At 42.4% G+C, this 21,955-nt stretch overlaps 1 protein-coding gene across 5 annotated transcripts in view; it reads left to right on the top strand.

Annotated features, from left to right (window-relative positions):
* cfap99 (cilia and flagella associated protein 99) overlaps window positions 1–21,955 on the top strand; it is a 62,189-nt gene that overhangs the window by 23,895 nt on the left and 16,339 nt on the right. For 4 of the 5 annotated variants that reach the window (XM_069190552.1, XM_069190604.1, XM_069190591.1 and 1 more), the window contains exons 7-10: window positions 15,851–15,931; window positions 18,557–18,625; window positions 19,281–19,367; window positions 19,639–19,710. In XM_069190552.1, the coding sequence (XP_069046653.1) occupies window positions 15,851–15,931; window positions 18,557–18,625; window positions 19,281–19,367; window positions 19,639–19,710 (309 nt within the window). The remainder of the gene's footprint in view (window positions 1–15,850; window positions 15,932–18,556; window positions 18,626–19,280; window positions 19,368–19,638; window positions 19,711–21,955) is intronic. The other variant, XM_069190631.1, reaches the window with a different exon arrangement.

Raw genomic sequence — 21,955 nt, 5'->3', positions numbered from 1 at the left:
AAACACTGGACTAGATAATGGACTTATAGTAATGTCAGTTGAGCAATGTTTTACCTGGGTCTTGATTCTTCGTTATCTGCTTTAACTCTTGATAAGGTTGTGTTTCTGCGCAGGGGGGTGCATTTGTACCTACTGGCCAGAGTAAATGACTACTTAGAGCATTCCGTGCAAGTAAATTCCTGAAGCTTTAAGTATTAGTGTAACTACTGTTTTGATTAACAGAAAACATAAAGGGAGCAAGACTTTAAACAAAAGTGAAAATTATAGGTCACGCTTCACAAATATGGAAAAGAACAAAGCTTGTAGATAAGAGTTTTATTGACAGCAGCATTACATCCTTCTAGCTTGCTCACATCAGATCTCAGCAAGGTGAGCACAGCTGTGCCTGGTCAGTCCTAGGATGGCAGATTCCAGAGAAGACCAGGTTACTGCTGCAATGGTGCTGGAGGACCAGTAGGTGGCGCTCTTACCTCTACTTCATCATTAAACAGAAGGAGTGTTAACCCCAGTGCCTGGCTAAATTGCACCCTAGGCTTCCATAAAATTCCTGTTTAATTAATTTGCTGAAGAAATTTCTCACTTCTCCATGTGATCTCCTGAGGGCACACTGGGGCTGTTTTTACATAATGGCAGGGGGATGCTGCACTCCAGTGGTGGTTGATGTTGGACTCTTGGATGTAAAATACTTGAAAAGTGCTAAATAAATACAGGGTACTATTAGTGGTGCTAGTAGGCACTGGGCACTAGTGGAACAGTAATCCAATTAATATTTCAGAGCCCAGCAGGTGAGGTCTGTTCCCAGCACATTATTTTAATAGCATGGTGACAGAACAGTTGTGGTTGGCGTCTGTACCTCAGGGTGTTTACCTGGTGGATATACTGCAGAGCAGATCATAGTATGAGAAGCAAAGCACTGCTTCTGAAGGAGCTGCTCAGTGGGAGTACTGAACTGGCCTCTGTGCTATCTCTGTGCAGTGGTGCTGATATATTACTCTGCGTCTCAGAGGCCACAGTGGCACAGGTGGGAATTCTGTTCTCCTTGGTAATGTGCCTCAGAGTGGGCTTATATAGTGAACAGATACCAACAGGAAGGTGGGAGGAGTCTTGTTTTTAAGCCCACAGAAAACTAGAACTGCAGTGAGATGAGAAGCTTAGCTTATGATGAAAAGGGGTAATAGAACAAAAATCAAGAAATCAAGAAATAATATAATCCTGTGAAACAGAAATGCGTCATAAATGTGGCATAGATAGTTGATACAAGTATAGTATCGATGCATGTAATCACTTTGTAATACATTATTATAATATCACTCTGAATGAGGTAAGGTGCCATGTGATCCATCCTTAGAAATGCAGTAATTCCGATAGTAAATTACTATTAGTAAAATAGACCAAATCAAACCTGTTCTCTCAAGGATTAAATGGTTACATGGAGTCAGACAGCAATAGTAATATTATTCTGCCCCTTCTTCAAAAGATCTGCCTAGCTACGTGTGAACTTGTGAAAAGACAAATTTGATACCTTTCCCAGTATAGTTTTATTTTTATAGTCAATGGTACTGACACATTGTGAAGTCTACCCATCCATTATCAGAAAGGTGCATATTCCTGTAAGGGTAACACACACATACAGTACAAGCATACAGAGTCACTCATTAGCCACAGTGTCTTTGTTAGGCAACCAAAGTATCCAGAAAAAACCCACATGACTACAGGAAGAACATGGAACCCTCCCAGAATCAAGCTCAAGACCCAAGAGCTAAGGCAGCAGCCCTGATCACAACTCCACCATGAGGATTGTTTCATAACTTTTTCACGTCTCTTACAATGGCTTGAATTTTTCATTATTCCGAATTCCAGATCAGTGACCTTGACAGATCCGTATCTTATGACAAGAGTTTCTGTTAATAGTTCTTGGAGGCTGGTGTGTGTGGAGGATTTCTAGGTCTCGAAAGCACCAGCACCTGTAGAGTTAAGAGGGGCACACACAATCTCTGTAATGGAAATGTCCATTAAACATCTGCCAACAAGCATTTTTTAGACCCTTCAAAACTTCAGAGCTTTATATGTCCTTTTCACCAGTTTCTATTTCAAGCATTTTGTTCTTGTTTGATAAACAAACCTGCAGCAAAAGATCAGAGCTTATCGAAAGACTCAGGAGTGTGTTTGCGACCTCCTTTCATACCCTAAGATACAGGCTCATTTAACAACGGGTGTACCTCATATCCAGGGTGTCACCTACTTAACCATATCCTTTTTATTGCCTCCTGGGAACTGTAGTTTCTCGCACACATCCATGGGAGGACCACAAGCTTTATCAAGCAGTGTTACACAAGGGAGAGGCTTATTAAGACTCTTGGCCCACAGTACACTCTCTCTGTAAAATTGGCCCATATTCTGTTACTACTGTATATACAAAAGTAAAGTGTTTTCTGTACATTGTAAGAAACATGTATGTAGACGTCAGTATTGTTCCTATTATCAGTGCTAAAAAGCACAAAGATACACATGCTCTGGAGTTTCAAAGAGGGAGTGAAGAGAAAATTGAAATATCCCTGAGAATTAACCAGCAAGATCTCAATGATGAGATGTCTGGATTATGTTCACATTAGTGTTTAATGGTCCTGGTCTTTTGCTGGCTGCCACAGATCCTTTTAATGTGAACAGCATAGATGGCACCTGAGGTTGAATTTTTCATGTCACTGCGCTTAGCGAGTTGGAGAGGGGCACAGATCGCTGTGCCAGTCCTCCTGCCTGTATAGACAGCCACAGGGGAACTGGCAGGCTTGGAGCATGGATGGTGCCCAGCTGTTAGTCAGATCAGAGCACAACAATAGCTCAGTTCTCATCTCCAACCTGCTGAAGCAAAGGAACTGAGCATTATCTCTGTGACTGCGCTGCAGCACCAGCTGGCATAGATTACCCTCTCAGAGTACCACAGGGCTTCAGATACAGCTCCCTTAGCAAGACTGATGATCCCTTATTAATATGAGCAGCCAGAGGAGAAAATATTCAAACAATGCAATGAAAATCGGGAATATAGCGACACGCTCTACACGTCCCTGGAAAGTCATGGGGTGAAAAGCCCTTGTAATGCGTAGCTTTTAATGTCTCATAACGAGGCAATGAGAATAAGAAAGCATGGAGGAGAATAGAGCTATCCATAGATAAACTGAGAGAAGAAACCGTAAAATCACCCTGCTCCCTGTAATAAAACTCCAGTATAGCTGGGAGCTCTTCTGCTGGCTCATTGGCAGTTAATACAAGCATAAGCAAGTTTACAGACCAGAGGAAGCGATTCTCCCCTTCCAGCTCGTTAGTGTTCAGAACGCTAACTGATCTGTGGATCTCATCCAGCCGTTTCATGAACGAAGCAGTGGTATCGTCTTGGACAATATGATTGGATAGATTGTTCCAGACTACAGAAATGTTTGTGGGAGCCTGGAAGTGGTTACTAGCTGGTAAGCAGTACTTTACACACAGTACTGCCTCCTATTCTCGGTGTTAAGTGCCCTTTGTAAATCGGACCACAAGTATTCGGGCAATAAGACTGCTAAATAGCCAAGCTGCAGCTCCTTCAGCAAATCACCTCAGTTCAGTTGTCACTGTATTCAGCATACTGCACTAACTGGACATAATATATTGCATTCACCCTGGACACATAGCAGCTCTATTCATATTGAGTTTTGTCTGAGTTTATTTTATTCAGTTTCTATTGTACTATTATCTATTATTATGTAACCTTCTTTTGTAACCTTAATTGTGTGATATTCACTCCCCCCCGGGTGAGCTCGTAGAAAAGACATGTCATTGCCAGCAACTACTGCTGCACGCTGTATTGTTGTGCATTTGATAAATTAACTTTGATTGATTGATTACAATTGGTCCGAACACAGCAATTTCCCTTTGAGGATTTTGAACACTTTAATCAGGTCCCCTCGTAGTCTTCTCCGTTTCGAGGTTCAAAAGATTTAGTTTCTAGCCAGTCAGAGTAGGGCAGAACTTTGAGCCAAAAATGTACCTGGTTGCTCTTCTCTAGACTGATTTCAGAGTGGTAATATTCACTTTATTAACAAGCTCACCAACTTTGTGCACAGTATTCTAAATGAAATCTTACTAATGCATTCTTCAGTTCAATTACAACAACCCTTGATTTAAATTCTACCCTACTACGTTTATTACATTTTTCTCGCCTTTTTTATGGCTTCATCACATTGTCAGGAATACATACATGATGTGTTAACAAAAGCACTTAAATTCATAAATGGCTTCTTCAAACTCAGTGTTTTCTATTATATACTTATATTTTTGCTGACTGCATGTAAAACTGCACGTTGCTTGTTCGCTTCTTTGCTGTTTGTAGTTTGTTTTGCTGCAAACACCACTAGATCACTAGCAATACCAGTGTGTAGATCATTGGTTTAAATCAGGAAGAACAGTGGTCCAGTGGTCAAAGATCACCATGATACTCCTCTAATCCTTTTGGAACATTCATCCCTTAACTGTACTCTCAGCTTTCTATGCATTAAGCAGTTCTCGAACCAAATACATGAACTGCCTTCCATGCCTACAACTTGAAAAGTAGTCTTTAATGAGGATGCTTATCACACAACCTTTACTTTCTGAAAATTAAAGTGACCATATCGTATGTTATGTATCCATTACTAATGTTGCTTGTTCAAAAACCTCTAACAGGTTAGTTAAAGAACCTAACTTTTCTAAATCCGTACTATCCCCCAAAATCCGGCTTCGGGGGGCATTAGCCTCCTATCGGTGTCCCAAACCAGCTGAGTCTGGGACTTGGAGCGCCTGGTCCCGTTCCCCCATTTATCTCCCCGACCCTTCGCCAAATCCCACTCTGGTTTTGAAATTTATCTTGTCTGTCTTCGACCCTTCGCCGGATCCTGCTCCTGTTTTTAACTTTGTCTTGTGTGTCTTGGATTGGATCACCCGGCTCTGGACTTTTGCCTGCTCTGGATTTCCCTTCGGACTCCCCTTTGACTGTTTGCCTGGACCCCCCGAGCACCTTCGTCACGCCCCCTGTTCATCTACCAGCCCAGTTCCTCGTCTCCTCCCCGTGTCTGTTCACTGCCTTCCGGATTCTGCTGTCTGCATAGGGTCCTGAAAGACGGATCGTAACAATGTCCTTTGAATAACTTCTCTTATTTCTTTAATGCTTTATGAATAACATCTCTTTTTTCTTTATGTACAATTGGTAAAATTTCAAAAGGCTCTGGAGCTGTACTTTAGGTGGTTCGGGTATGTAGAATACTTCTGGCCCCTCAGTGCAGAAGTTGATTATGTAGGAGCTTGTCTTTCCTCACCCTGAGGCATGTTGTCAGGTGTTTCTTTGGTGAACACCTGAGTGCAATGTTTGCATCATGTTCTTATCTGTCAGACACATTCTTCTTTACTGTTCTTTTGCAATACTGGGAGAAAATACATATTATTTTTTATTTTAGCTTCCATTGTGATACTGCTTTCTTTCTCTCCCAGCCTTGCTAATTTCCTTTTTCACTTGGGTATGCAGTTCATTATACTCCTTTTCTTTAACTGGGTCGTGTTTTTTTTAACGGATTTAGTGCTTTCTTCCTCCGTGCATCATTCTTAGTTGGTTTATTAATTCTTTTGGCCCATCGTTTTCTAGCCTTGCATTTGCTTACTCCTGGGATGAATATGCCCTGTGCTTCAAGTGGAATATATCTAACCTGTTGCCTTCCACTCACTGATGATTCCTCACCTTCTGGTCCAGAGTGCAATGTAATGACTATGAATCTCCTAGTGATGGCTGACAAAGTGGCCCTTAAGGCTTCAGAGGCTCCATTTATTCTAAATATTTGCACGTGTGCACACTAATTGCTCGGAATTTTCACATATGAAAGAGAAGAAAAGAAACACAACATCTTCTTCAGGTGTCAGGGCTCCACAGCTGCAACATTGGGTTTCTTTCCATCTGTTTTCAGCAGGGAATAAACCTTTACTTGTTCCTTTGCAGCCTGCGCATGCTGACGCAGCTCCCTACTGGAGCAGAATCCAATTTGAGGTAGTAAAGATTACTGGGAAGCATGGTTATCTATCCCAGGAAGCCAGACAGGTGGTCCAATAACTCTTGAGTAATCTTGCTAGTGGTATGTTTTATTTTGTGTTTGTATGTTAAACATCTCCAGATCTCTTCTTGGACTTTAATGTCCATCAGGGTGGACAGGCTTATGTGTGTTGGTCCCCTAAACCATTCCAGCATGCAGACAGGAATCTTCAGAGGAGTTGGCCTTTGCCTGTATTGTTCTAAACCATGCTTAAAACACATGCCACATTCATACCACAGGTCCATAATGGAGCTACAACCTCTGTTTTCTTCACTTTGAAAATACTAGATCAATACAGGCATCCCTGTACCAGGTGCTCTGTTAACCTGAGTTGAAAGAAAACCAAGAAAGCAGTTGCTAACCATATTACTGTACATTTACCTGTAATGTTTCATTTTCAGCTTTTGACATTGATGTGAGGATGATTAAAATCTCTCTGATTCTGGTATTATAATTGATATATGAATTTAGTGGTCCATACTCTGAACGCTATTCCCTTTGAATGTTTTCTTTAAACATTTGACAATTTCTTTTCTGAGACCCTGGATTCCTCCAGATGAGGTTCCTGTGCCTGAATTCTCTTTTCGATGTGTAGTGCTACTCCTTTATCTCTTCCATCTCCCATGTCTCCTGGGACCGCTGTGTATCCATTAATGTCATATTCATCACCATCACTTCCTCTTGACCACGTTTCCCTGATTCCAATTACATCACAATCGCCTGCCAATGCAGTAACGTCTTTTTCTTGTCATTTGTTCCTACCCCTCCTGACTTTAGCACTTAATTGCTGAATTAGCTGGACTTCTGGTGTTGAGTTGCATTCTCTCTCTTGTGGTCCCCGGTCTCCCTGTGATATTTATATCCTGGGCTCCACTGACCGGCAGGAGGGTCGTTGGGACTCGGGGAGCTCTGGGAGGTGTCCATGCAGCAATCTGAGTCCAAGGTGGAAAGACACCCAACAGTGACTATTTTTCACTATTGATGAAATCTACCACAACATTCTCGGCTATCGATCACGACCAGCAGGGTCTTTCAGCACACGGCAGTCACGCTGGGGCTGAGACACGTACACAGCATAGAAATGCAACTCGCATAGTCTGAGTTCAGCCAGTTTCATCAGTGTTCTTAATCTGGAAATAAATGCCCCGTAAAGTGAGCGAAGCATTTTTAGCATTCCAGTGTCATGTGTGTGATAAAGATTGGAAGCTGGAGTCTTGCCTCAGTATTCCTTTCTCCTATCAGCCAGGCACAGTAATGGGATTTCACACTTTATTAAACAAATAGCAGATGCAAAAGGGAAGCAATCTAATTAGCACTTAGCCATTGCTCGTATGCATCACTGTGTCCTTGTTGATAATGATCACCAACCTGCTCCATCTTCTTAATTATTCACCACTTCCTTAAAGATACAATACATACCTTTTGTTTACTAGCTGATTAATGCCTATTTTATTTGTAGATATTTTAAACTGAGCTTTAAAATAATCCCTTGTCCTGGGCTCTGGATTTGCTGTTACTCTCTTAAAACAGTAAACAAACGAGGAGCCCATTTGACCCTATTAACTCATTAGGTTTCTACTAGCTAACAGATTGAGGGTCTCACCCAGCCTTTTCTGGAAAGACAGGATATCAGCTTCATCGCCATGATCAGACAGCTTGCATCAGACTCCCGCAACCCTTGGTGTAAAGAAGTGCCTCCGGTTCTCCTTTTTCAATGCATACACTCTTTGTCTGTTCACTCTTGGTTATGAAGAAATACAATGAATTGCCTCTGTCAGTGTCTTTGAGGATTTTGAATACTTGAATCGGGTTTCCTTGTTGTCTTATCTCTTCTGAGCTAAAATGTAGGACAATCCACTACTAAGATTTTGTCCTTTAGTTTGACAGGGAGTATTTATTCAGCTTGGGCTGCATATTCCTTATGGCTCTGAGAACTGTCTGCTGACAGGGCTTTGTTCCAGAGTTAAAGCAGAATTAATTGTCTGTCCAGATCATTCCTCAAAGCCCTGGCTCTGTTTGCTTCATATTATTTCAACTTCTCACATTTTTTTAACTGAAAGATCAAAATGTGAAGCTCTGACTTTGGAGTTTTTTACAATTTATCTGGCCTAGAGTTCAGTTTTGAGCAAATAGGTAAAAATAATGCTGATTGTAGAGCTGGTATTGTACAACTGTTGTAGTTCAGGTGCGTAGCTGCGTCAGCATGCGTAGGCTGCAAAGGAAGAAGTAATAGATTTATTCCATGCTGAAAAGAGAAGAAAGAAAACACAGCGTTTCGGCCGTGGAGCCTTCTGAAGCCACACCTGAAGAAGTTCCTTTGTACAAATGTTGACAGGTTGTCTCTTGGCCTCATCCTCAGGATGCTGTCACACTTTCGAGGCGTGTCTGTAAATCCCTGCTCCCAGAAGCTGTGGAAAGACCAAAAGAATGGTTGAGATGCTTCACACAATGGTGATGCAAGCGAAGACTTCTGCATTATTCAGACAGAGCAGAGCATTTCAGCGGGCACCCCCTGCATGCATTGATTACCCATTCTGCTTCATAGCAATAGAAAAGGTGAAATTCTATCTTTGCTTGGATAGCCTAACCGTGTGGAAAACTGACTGCACAGTGCTTGTGGCCTGAAGCTCGACAAATGAAAGAACTAGAGCAAAAGCAACGTGTTTCTACCTGGATCGAGAAAGCCAATTTCTTTTCCACCTCCCGACACTCCGTTTGGAGTTTGCCGGTATTGCTTCAGGTCAGCCTGTTCCTCTCGCCCGCCCCTGCCGAGGGCTGGCGGCTACACCAGCACGAGATCACTCATCTTCTCTGCACGCCCCCCGGGCTGGCAGCAGCAGAGGCTCGGTGTTCGATAAATGACAATAACGGCACTTGCACATTGCTTTTCTCTTCAAGGGATCGCAAAGCACTCCGCGGGTAGAAGGACCCCAGCTTCATTCAACACTGAAGGGCAGATCCCAGCCAAGGGGTGGGCAGCACTCCCATGCTGTGTGGTAAAGCTCTCACAGCCCCGCTGCGGCCTGCTTAGCCTTTCCCTAGTCCCGCTCGTGTCCTGCTAACAGGAGAATCACTTCTGTGCTGCTAGGCAAGCACACCTGAGCCCACTGGTGCTTGCTCTTGCACTGCAGGTGCACCTCTCCTCATTCTTGAGGTGAGCGATCTGTGAGCAGGGCACCACTCCCTGGGACTCTCAGCTGCAGGAGCTGGACTGCGAACAGCGTGAGACCAGGGTAGCTGCAGCCATTAGAAACGACAGGCATTCACCATGTTAAAACATGTTCAGGACAGGAAGTGCATCTTCGGAATACTTGACTCTGTTATATGAAGAGGGGTCCCAGCCCTGCGCTGTTCCCTCAGCTTGCTGTGAAAGACCCAGCTTTCCAAAATGCATTCTTTTCAGCGTATCGATTGTAGCGCCAAAAGAGTGGGGAAAGTTTGCTGTAGTGCGGCTTTGTGGGAGAACATCCAGAAAACGTGAGAGAGGAGATATTAAAAAAAACAGCAGCCTAAGTCAATCTGCAGCCTCAGCACTCTGGAATTGTACATTTGAACCCGCTCTCCCGACCCCTCTGAGCTGGTGTAGATAACTGCAGTATCTGCAGAACAGTTCCCCCATGGGCTCTTATCAGACTTCTTCAGACTTTATTCTCCTTCTCTCAGGTTAGCTTGCCATTTCCTGTGTTGATTTAAAAAATAAAATCACTGTGTTCAATGAAGAAAGCTAAATGAAGAACCTGATGTTGTTCTGCAATCTATCTAATTGAAAAAATTATAGCTATGGTAATGACATTAAACTTGTAAATTCATATATTTTTCTAATACACTAATGACTCCAAAGACTGGAGCAGTGCTCCTTTCTGTCCTGTCAGGCAGACGTGGTGAGAAAATATTATTTCCTTTGACACTCCTGTACTGTTGCTTAAACCTAATTAAGAGCTAATACAACAAGAACTGAGAAAATACACGGAATCTAGCATAATGTATATATATATAAACTCTTACAACTCCATTCCTCTGTGGATTTTCTGCTTTTATAAAATCTTCCTTATTTAATTAGGTGAATTTATTTGCCCCAAGTAGGAGATGTCACCCCTTCCTGCTGGGTTGCAGACGCTGGCCATCCAAGTTCAAGCAGATGACATGAAGCCCACTTGACAGTAATTGAAAAAGGGGGCTCTTATAATTTTCCTGGGAGCTGGTGTCATTTTGAGACAGTCCAAGGCCGTTGTGGAAGAGCTGCCCTGAGCTCTGAGAACGCCCCTCCAGGCTGTCGATCTCAGCACGCAGTCTCTTAGATGTTTTGCTTTGGCTGACAGCACACATCCAGGAAGCCGGAAAGCAAGAACATGTTATTGAAACGCTATTATTTTCACAGCGAGGGCTGCCTGCAACTGCCTCGAAAAGAGGCTTTTTGCAAAGTGGTGAGGAATACAGCGGAACGTAATCCACAGTTAAGGATTTGTGAAAGGCTGGTTACTCACGTCCCGTCTGCTGGTTGTTCAGCTGAAAATGGAGACTGTGGTGGAACGTTTCTGTGTTGACTCTCAAACTGTGTTTTTATCTTCCAAAGAAGCCCGTTGTGCCCATTTACTGTATGGAAATTGACCATTAGGCTCTGCATTGTGATGCCTTAACCATGACTTTACCTTGTTCTGTGATGGCTTTGGTTGCTTTCCCGTTCCTCCATTGTGATCTCCCTGTACTTTACTACAGTGTGGTGTGCTGTTTCCAAGTCAGGGCTCTTGTTAGTCACCTTTCAGAATTGGAAATTGTCAGACCCTTTATGTAGGTGATAAGTCAACAGAATGGCACCAATTTCCATCCCCTCATAGAGGGGAAATAGCTACAATTCTTTGCCCTATTTTTTTCTATCAAAATTTACTTTATTTCCAAAATCAACATCTCACAATAAAACATTCTCACAAAATTAGTAAACATTCTAACCAGGTATGAACTTCAGGTAAAAACTTTCCGGACGGCGGTGATTGTCCATTATCAATCTGTGCAAGTGGATGATGGGGCTGGATTTGCACACATGAAGAGTCCCTCCCAGCCACTTGCTTTTGTCCATTAGTCCCTGTACAGGGCCCACAGTCCTCTCCAGCACCTCCTCGCCGTGGGGAAACCCCATTTGGCGACGTCACGCTTCATCCTCCTCCTGAGGTCCGCCAGGATCCTCTCCTGTGTGCTGGTGACTGAGCACCGCTCCTGCTCCCAGGAGTCGCATGATGTTGTCCATTCTGCCCCACACCGCTTCGGCGAAGGGGCAGCTCCAGAACACGTGCTCCTGAGTCTCCTCGACGAAACACGTCCTTTGCCCTATACCATATTTGTAGGATGCCTTTATCATGGGAGCATCAGTTGGGGAACTCAGATAACATGTTTTTGGCATTTAGACAGAGATGACAAGTTCAAGGTGTTCTTTTTGAACACTGTGTAATGTTGGAGCCCTTAATGATTTTCACAACCTCTTTGGCTCAGTCCAGATTTTCATCTAAACAGACAGATTAATCGTACAAGGAGACTGTCACCTGACCCCATGTTTCAGCACCTGAATGAAAGATCTGTCACCTGATGTGGCCGTAAGTCACATTGGCCACTGGAATTGACTACAAACTCCTTTTTTTCTACTGAACTTGTCTCTGAAAAGTCTTTCAGTAGTTTGCTGAGCTTTTCAGTTCAAGTGAATCTCTGTGACCTATCGTTATACACAAAGTATTTTGTAACTCTCCTTTCCTTCAAATCGAATTTCTACTGTTTTTGTACATTTATTAGTGCACACTTCTTAAGACATTTTTATTAATGCATGTAAAAAAATTTTGTTTCCTTCTTTTGGTTGAAAACTGTCAATATATTGATCGAAAACTTTGGTTGCCCTGCAATTCTCCCAACTTAATAGATCATTCAAAATGTGTTCATCCCTAAACCATTTTAAAATGTGATATAATATCATTTTTACAGTTGCTTATTTTTAATGTTGGCCATATTATCTCCATGCTGTAGTGCCCTTTTGATCTGTACGATTGAGCACATCTGTATATCATTAACCTCTGGCCATGTTCCTCTGGAGCACAAGCCACAGTCCAGTGCATTATTCTCCCACCAAGCTTCTTAAGAGGGCAAACTAGATTGCCTTCACTATACTTTCCTTCAGATGTGAAATACAGACTGCTGTGCGATTTTATTAGTGGAAAATGTCATTAGGAGCTCACCGCAAATTGATTTATGAGACTAAAGAGCAGCTTTGATACATGTGTCTCTGCGTGGCGGTGTGCATGTGGTTGAATCTGTGATGAAACTTTGAAAAAGGTCATTATGACAAGGAAAAGAAGGAAGCAGCTTGTTTTGGTTCCCCACAGCAGCACGCCAGTAAATGAATGAGTAATTACTTGTTAAACTTGTTGTGCTGTAACCTTGCTACCTAAACAACAATCACATTGTAGGCCTGCTTAGTTCCCCTTGAAACACTAGACATACTTGATCACACATACATTTTGAGAATGTTGTGATAGTTTTCCCCTTATTTATACTTGTCAGAGAATGAATTAGAACATGCCCACAAGAGGTTTTTACTCACGTTAATTTGAAAAATAAAATCTCTGTAAAATAGACAGGAGTAAATTACTTCATTACATTGCCAATGCTAGTAAATTAAGCATGCATTGTAGTTGTTGTTGTTGTTGTTTTTAAGCTCACTCGCTTGCCAAGCAATTGTTCTGTGTTCTGCATCTGCTGAAGTTGAAAGTCCCCAGGCGAGGTTACAATTGCACACGGTATGGAGTCTGTTTAAGGCAGGTATGTGTGTTCAGCAGTTAATCTAGCTCCACTAAAAGAAATAACATGAAAACGCATCATGTGAAAATCTGAACTGAACTTAGCTCAATTAAAGTGTCAGCTAATAAATATATTTAAGGCTTATTTCTCAAATCTGGTATAAGTAAAGGGTCCAAAGGGTATGTGGCACTGAGCCAATCACAGAAGTGACCTTGCCTCCTCTGAAATGTGCCGTGGGTGAGGACCTGCTCTGTTGGCGTGGCGGAGTTACCCGCTGTCCAGGGAGCGGCTCCTTGTGTGATCACAGCGAGTCATTGGATCCCAGCGGGGGCAGAAGGGGCTGTGCAGCTTGCTGGACATGTACGCATCTTTATTTGTGCAATAGGATGAGCATGCATCTGTCCAAGGCTTGTCAGCTGTGTTTTATGACCACTGACAACAGCAAAGGACTTTCTATGTTAAATTGAATTTATAGCTCGAGACTCTCCAGGTTTCATCGAATAAAGTGCCCATTTGTCTCTCTAAAGCATGGGGAGAAAGTAGAGTTTATCCAGTGCCCTTCTGCAGCTCGCCCTGGACCTGGCTCGCAGGTTTACTCCTTAATGAATCTCAGGAATCTCCCACTGGAATACTGATAAGAGCCCTTTATTTTTTATATCATTCAAAAAAGGATTATTATCCCTATTTATTATATGTGAACTGTAGAGAGGTCTCCCAAGTGTAATATTAGACTTGAAAAATACTTTAGCTTCCAGTAGGAAACTTACTGTTCACTTGCAGATGTACCAATCTGGATCCCAAACTATCTGCTGTGATTGATCTCGTAGCTCTCAGATTGTGGGAGTCTCGAGCAAGCTACCAAGCATGTTGTTGAAGCTGCTACCATCTTGTCTTTACTGAAGAGGTTGGATGAGACAGTCAGATCAGTTAGCTAATAAAAAGCAAATGGGAAAGGTGGGTCAATTGAGCTCTGCTCCTTTGCAAGTTTATATTCCTATATTCTCTCTATCGCTCTTTTTTTCTTATTATTTCAAATACCTTCTAAATCTACTAATCAGGATGTGTTGGGGGCATGAAGGTTTCAGGATGACAATGGGCTGCCCTTTTTAGACAGAAGCAAGTCCTCACAGTACCAATAAGAACTGTCTGGGTTCTGTGTTTTAGGTACAGCACACATTGGTGAAACGTATTAGCTGCTAGCCAGCCTGAAGTCTGAAGTCTGGTGCACTTTGCATACCACTATAATCATCTCCTACTGCGCTGTCATCTGCAGTTTCAAACAAAGCTTTTTTTTAGTTCCCTTCCATAATAGACTGTCGCCAGATGTCTTTCAGCTTTTATAATGACACATCATGTGAAGTGAATCTGTCCATCTTGAACATTACCCAGACCTTTTACCTTGCTTCTTACTGCTCTATAAATACAATTTTGGCTGCTTGTTGTTGATGTGACAGGGATTGAGCACATCATGTCTGCAGCTCTAGGTAAACTTCTGGGACAGTCAGCACAAATGCCAAAGCACTGCTTATTGCAACTCAGAAAGCTAGTAATATGGCAGAGCAATAAGATAATACTTCACGCAAAACGTACTAGGTTCTGATTTTAATTGCTCTACAGCAGGTCAGTTACAACAGTCACTGGATTACACGATCCAGTCCTAAATCAGATCTGAATGGGACCTGGTCACTGCGGTCACTTAAGGCACTAATTAAACATTAGGAGTTCTGCTGAATGTGACCGTGGTCACCCAGATCAAACTGTTGACCACATGACAACACTCTGCCCCTTGTACAAATTTGCAGAGATTTTCTCCCTTTCCTCTCAAGAGCATTAGAATGGTTAACTAACCTTAAATTGGACTGATACTGTAGTTGTTCCTCCAAGTTGGCCATAAGATTGAAGAAAGGTCAAGTAGTCTGTGATCAGACTACTTGACCTTTCAAAACCTTCTAGACTAATTAAAACAAATTAGCACATACATTGAATTCAATATCCATAAAAATATGTTTTGATAGGTTTTAACCTGCACGGACATAAATAAATCAAGGATATGAGGCACTTTCAAAACAGACTGCCCTAGTAGGCTGCTCAACTTTAGCATGGAAGTGCTTTTTAACCCTTATTACACAAAAGTTGTGGGAGTGTTGAACAATATGTTTAGCTGTTGAAATTGATAAACTGGCTTTGGATCAATTCTCTACTGACTATCAAACAGGATAGATTTCTCCAGGAAATGACAGGATTTGAGACCTTCAGGTCAATAAGCTACTAATATGCAAAGGATCCAGATGCATTGTGATTCTTTCTTTGTTACTGTTTTCTTATTAAAGGGAATCAGATCTGCCAGTTTTTTAGATGATCAATTTAATAGTAATAGATCAATATAGATATATTTTCTGCTTCCATAACAGGATATGCTGCTCAATCCAAAAATAGCTCTTTGGATAAAGAAGTTAGAACCTGTCCAAAATACACTTTAAAATACATTTTATAACACATTTATAATTTTTATTTATGCGATCTGATTTTAATATCCATGATTTGCTTTTCACTACACAGAAACCATAATGGATTTCTGATAATCAATAAACAACAATAATCAATAATGTCTTGGACACAAATTATCTCTATTACTCTGCAACATGTTCAAACAAATAATTGCAATCGTTTATACAGGTAAATGTGTAACGCTTTTTAAGAGCATGCGAGAGTGCTGCTTTGGTCTCGGGGAAAAGGAACAGGAAATGAAGATCGGGGAGGGGAGGGGGGCCTTGTTTAATCTGTGTTCAGTCTTGACATCATATTGAAATAACCCTTGCCAACGAAAAGCATTCATTTTATATTGTGCAGCTATAAGGCTGTCTGTGTTTTGGAGGGGCGTTAAATATCAGCTCAAGACTGCATCTTACCAAGAGCTACCAAGAGTTCTGTTGTCAAGTGTGGGGTGTTTTACCTCCTCATGAGACCTGCATGGCCTTCTGTTCCAGATCCCTTCCACTACCTACAGGCCTCCCAGAGAGATACAGTCCCTGGAGGAAGAGAAACTAAGAAACCGACAGATGGCAGAGGTGAGGTAGTGGGGCGGAGCGGCTGCAAAAATCACAACAGAATTGTTCGTGGGTGTTTTCTTCATCTTTTCCTTATTTGCTCTGCCATTTTTGAAATCCATCTGCCAATCCACTTCAGTTTTTCCAGCCCAAAGATTCTCTGCAGTGCCTGGGCTGAATTTGCTCACCGCGTGTTGCGTTATAAGGTCTGACAGTGGTTGGGCCATAGGGGAAACCTACTCCCCCCAGCGTTTCCAGTCCATGGGTGCCAGCTCCTGCCTTCAATTAGGGAGCAGGATCCAAATTTTAACAGCAGAACAAACACAAAGCAGGCAACAGTCATTAGACGGTGAGAAACAACCAGGAAGCTGAAACAGGCACAAACATGAGAATCTTTCCTCTTGGATAAGTTCTGTGTACTCTCACTCCCTCAAAAGAGCAGGGCATTAGAATGTGAAATGGATTGCAAAACTGATTGGAGGCTATTTGGCCTCTCTGTTGTGTTAGGTCACTAGTGGCTAATTTGGAGTGTCTTTAAGCTGTTTATTGTAGGAGCTTTGTGAATTGGCTTCCATAATGTCAGAGTTGATGATTTTTTCCATGCCTGAATCTTATAAGTGCCCCCTGTGTTCTTTGCCACCTAAATTGAACTTTGATTTGTGGTCTGAGTTTTCCTGGCCTCTGTCTTAAGCATGAAGCAGGGGATTGGACTGAATTTTTTGTCTGGTCACTTTCAGCACTTTGTGTACCTCAGTCCAAAATGACATTTTTATTAGACCACTAATAAAAAACTACTGCTGCTCAAATGATAGTGATGGACTGGCCTCCCTTCCAGGGTGTAACCTGCCTTGTGTCCGTTGCTTACGGGGATAGGCTCGGGCTCCTCTGCGTCCCTGAATTGGATAAAGCAGTTAGGAAATGGATGGATAAATGATCACTTGTATCCAAAGCATCTTACATTTGTATCCATTTGTACATCTGGGAGCAATTTGTAAATACTGGGGCAATATGGGTGCAGTATCTTCTACAAAGCTGAAGCTAAGCAGGTGTGACCCTGGTCAGTACCTGTATGGGAGACTTCCTAGGAAAAACTAAGGTTTCTGATGGAAGAGGTGTTAGTGGGGCCAGTAGGGGACGCTCACACTGCGATCTTTGTGGGTCCTAATGCCCCAGTATAGTGACAGAGACACTATACTGTAAAAAGGAGCCATCCTTCGGATGAGACGTAATACCGAGGTCTAAAAATCTGTGGTCCTTAAAAATCCCAGGGCGTTTCTAAAAAAAAAATGGGGTGTAACCCCGGAGTCCTGGACAAATCAGGCAAACCTACCAATCATGGCCTCCTAATAATCCCCATCTATGAATGGGCTTCATCCCCACTGATAGCTGGTGTGTGGGGAGCGTTCTGGCGCACTATGGCTGCCGCCGCATCATCCAGGTGGATGCTGCACACTGGTGGTGGTGGAGGGGAGTCCCCATTACCTGTAAAGCGCTTTGAGTGGAGTGTCCAGAAAAGTGCTATATAAGTATTATTATTATTATTATTATTATTATTATTATTATTATTATTATTATTATTTATTAAGGGTACCAATCCCAGCAGTGGCTCACCTCACAGTCCTCCACTACTGCTCCTAGATCCTTCAGCAGGATTTTTTGCTCTGCAGCTGCCCTTTCACTGTGGTGACATTTGAGGGTTACAATGGGCAAATTAATCATTCATGCAGCCACTCATTAACCTTGCCATGGGGGGGGGAGGAGAAACAGAAGATGCAGGAGTAATCAATTGTGAGTATGATGGAAGTGTGAGCAAGCACGTGTGCTTTAAGTGTGACGTGACTCATGCACAATTACAGTGCATTAGGGAAATGAGCCTGTATTCATGCCATACTGTACCATACGTGCTGATAGCCCCAGTTCAACAGCATGGCAAGAAGCCCACTCCATACTACAGGACAGTACATACGTGTTTAAACTGATAGTAGCGACGATTTATTTTTCAGGAAGAGTTGCAGCAAAGAGAGTGCATTCAGCAACTGCAACTGAATATAACAGATGTTCAGGTTTTGTAAAGTGGTGATCAAAATTGTACCCGGTATCTTAATGGAGGTGCACTGTAAAAACGTCGTGTGGATTTAATTCTTCTTTTTCAGCTGTATTTCCCAACACTCCGTCTGACTTTGTGATTTACTTCCCAGCTGGAAAATGACAGGCGGTTCCTCGTCCGTCACGGCCCTTGCTGTCTGTTGAAATACGTTAGGTGAAGCGGCGAGGGAACACTGAGAAAGATTCCTTCTGAGTGAAATATTCTGACAACTGCATGTTTCTGGAACAAACTACCCAGCCATGTTGCCAATGTGCTTCTTTTTCGAGCAGACAGTTCCATGCACGCCTCAAATAAATTAGCCACTTGCAACCAAACTTTTTCGATGGGCTGAGTGGCCTCCACTAGTTTGTTATGTGTTTATGACAGTGCCCCAAGGTACAAGAAAGCTGTACGAGACAGTTTAGATTTAAGTCCATCTGCCCTGTAAAGTGTATTAATGTTGGTTTAGAAATTAAATTAGCAGGTTTAGAGCCTAGCTGCTTATCAGTCATGCACAAAGGAGATTCATATATACATCTGCACTGTGTATTGCTCTCCAGACAGCCTTGCTAGAAGCGAACAGCCGCCAGTTCAAATGTGCAAATGCAGAGAAGTCAGAGCGCTCCAAGGTACGTTCCTTATTATTTATTATTTTCAAGTCATTTGGAGTTGATGAGAATTGATGTTCACATTTAAAATGCACATGAGATGACTATTACCGTTTAAGCAGAAAGAAGATCTAGTTATAATTCATTGAATTCCTGTTGGTCTAATTTACATTTACAAGGCAATTAAATGACAGCTATGCCTTCATTGTTAGTTTTATGTTTGTCACGTTTCATTTCAAGTATTTTAGTAGGGCATATGACATACTATGAAGGTAGGTCTTTGACAGCAGTCAAACTAAGCAGTCAGCAGTCAACTAAACATTGTAATAAAATACAAGCAGTATCTCATGATTATTAGAAACCTAAAATAGTAAAATCTAAGTTATCAAGAACTATACAATGCCTTTACTAAAATTAAAACTAAATAGGAAAAAGACATTGCTATGTTGGTACATCAACACATTATAAGCCTGAGTTCAGTGAATTTAACTACAGTACTTAAAAAGTCATTTTTGCAAACAATTCTTCTATTGTTAGGACTCAGGATGCATAATATTTTTGGTCACTGACAGCCATGCAGAAGAAAATCTCTCCATGCTAATTACAACGTGCAAGTACTCTAATCCTCGTTGGTCATGCTATTGTTTCATCTAATGATACTGTACTTGTCTTGCAGCAAGTGATCTCACAAATTGTAAAGGAAACGGAGGCAAAGCTAAAATTTGATGCACACTATTCCTCTGGAACACCAGCATTTTACAAGGTAAAAAGTTATCTTTTATTCCTTCCAGGACATATAAGGGGCACTGTACACCCCCCAAAATATTGGGAGAGCAAAGTCAAAAACTGACTAGAGAAAAATAAGCTTACAGTCAAGCAGTTTGTAATTATGATCATGAGATTAATACAAGGAGGTAATTAAGCCGTGCAAAGCTATACAGTATCTGAAACTGACTCACTTGACATAAGAAATGATGGCATCAGCAGAATTAATTCTGAACTTTACAAAAACATTTTGTTTGCTTATGTCGAAGAAAATGCTCCCCTACTTAACGGACAGTGCTTCACCATGCTGCAAGACCCAAAGTCCAAGACAGGAGAAAAAGGTGAAACTTCTTACACTGGCCAAGTCAATTTACAGATTTAAATCTAAATGAGCAGCTGTAGAACAAATTGAAGTCATTACACCCCAACCAGGCAAGAACTCAAAAGTGGCTGCAGCAAAGCATCTCAAGTGATTAGACAAAGAGTTTGGCTATACAACCAAATATTGGCTTTTATAAAGTCAATATTTTTATAAAATATTTGTAATATTTATAAAACCTTTTATAAAATTTACTTAAAGTGAAGGTGCTGCAATACTTCAATTCAAATCACTGGGCAGAATACAGCATATGTTTTTTTCTCATGTGATCAAATGTATGCAAGGAATTCCCCAATAAAATGTTTATTACATTGTATTTATTTTATGTATTAATCACATGACCACAAATACAAATTGTAGTGCTGTCCTGGTACCTTTGGTGGACTTAATGGCACAGCTTTGCTCTCTGCTTCTCTATGCTCTGCTGTTACATGCGCAACTCCCTCTTCCCTTTCGAACTGCATTATTTTCCTGTTAGTCATGCTTACTCAGGCGCGGCACGGTTATAAAGAACAAGGCTTTGTGCTGCCCTCCCAGCCCCTCACACCGGGCAGAGCACTAAGAGAGAAAGCCTCACACGGCCATTGTCTGAGATCTATTCATGGCGAAGTCGAAGGAAAGTGTCAGGATGTTGTGAGTGTGATGCAATATACATTTTCATTTTTCACTCTGAAAGCTAGGTCTTAGTTCTGGGATGAACGGAATGTTCTGGCAATGTATAACATTGAAGAGGACAAGAATGTGTTATTCTTTCTGTGTCAGGCTCAGATGAATTGGAGTTTGCTTTATACATTTGCTGTACGTGGGCTGGACTGCTGTTCCTTTCTCTTAGCCTTAGAAATCCCCACTTAGTGTTGACCTCCAGAGCAGAGGCAGAGCTGCTTTGCTTGAGATGCGTTACCCTGCAGAAGGATTTCTCTTTGTCCTTCCCACGTGTCTTCTCCTCAAGCCCATCACCCAGTGGGGCTGTCGTTGAGATCGGGCGAGATCAGAACAACACGCACTCTCAGCAAGGCAGAGGAAGGAAACGATCTTTCTCTTTAATAAGAAACATTTCGCCGGACCTGCGATCAGATCTAGATAATAAACAAAGTCAATAAGGTAAACCTCTTGGTTCAAAAATATGGTCCATTCAAACGGCAGTCCAATCACTGCCACTGCTGCTGCTGCTGCTGGTAATACGATTCACTGGTGTTCCTGAACTGCCCAGCTGTTCATGTGAATGAACTGTAAAGATTATGGAGTGTGTGATGGATCACCTCCAGTGGGAATCGGCGCTACTCCCAGTAAAGAGACCCCTTTGTGCGCCAAGGCAGTTTCACTCTCAAATAATGGAAAACAATGCTTTTATTTCCTGAAATATTGTGGGCCCTGAACTCTTTGTTGGTGATGTTTGTTTTTGTTATATTGTTATATCAGATAATACACACTTCACAACAAATTCCCCCTAGGGGATAATAAAGCTTGAATTCATTTCTGGAACTGGACAAATACCTGGCAGCGCTGTGCTGGTCTCTGGTATGAAAGTAGTTCCTATTGTTCTATCCCGCTGTTGTCCTGTTGTTGCTGTTGTTATTATTTATTATGTTTGTAATGTACGGTCTACAATGTGAGGTGTCGTCTGCTGTACTGTGTCGATGTCCTGGGAGATCGGTGTGAATAAGAATTCCAATGTACATGTACATGTGGCAATAAACTGCTCTTCTACTCTACTGCTACAGGCAGGGAACAGTTTATACTCTTCCTGGATCAATGGCATGCAGCAGCGTGCGGAGCTGTGAGAAAGAGCAGGAATGCCTCTCCCTCTCAGTATATGACGAACAGTGTGGGGAGAGCTCACTCCTGTAGGTCTAGACCCTTCCCTCACATGTCCGCTGTTGGAGGTGCAGCGAGCAGCAGCCGAGAGTCGTAAGGCGAAACCGTGCGCAGGCGGGGAGCAGCGGGGTGTGTGCAGTAAACACGCAGACGTGGGAACAGGCAGGCAAACAAGGGGAGCGGGCACACCACGGTCCGGGGCCGTGGTCCAGTGAGGCCAGGGGCAGATCCGGGAAGGCACGATGGCACAGGACAGGGAGAACTCACAGCCGAGGTTAAGACAGGCAAGCCGAGTCCGTAGCCGAGAGCAGAGCGTCCAAGCCCAGCAGGGTCCAAGCCCAGTAACACAGAGGAGCCTACGAGGCAAGGGGGTCAAGGCAAGTCAGGTCAGG

This window comes from Lepisosteus oculatus, chromosome 1, assembly GCF_040954835.1.
Source record: "Lepisosteus oculatus isolate fLepOcu1 chromosome 1, fLepOcu1.hap2, whole genome shotgun sequence".
Lineage (NCBI taxonomy): Eukaryota > Metazoa > Chordata > Actinopteri > Semionotiformes > Lepisosteidae > Lepisosteus > Lepisosteus oculatus.
The sequence above is the reverse complement of the archived record's forward strand: the minus strand, read 5'-3'. Positions and strand labels throughout refer to the sequence as shown.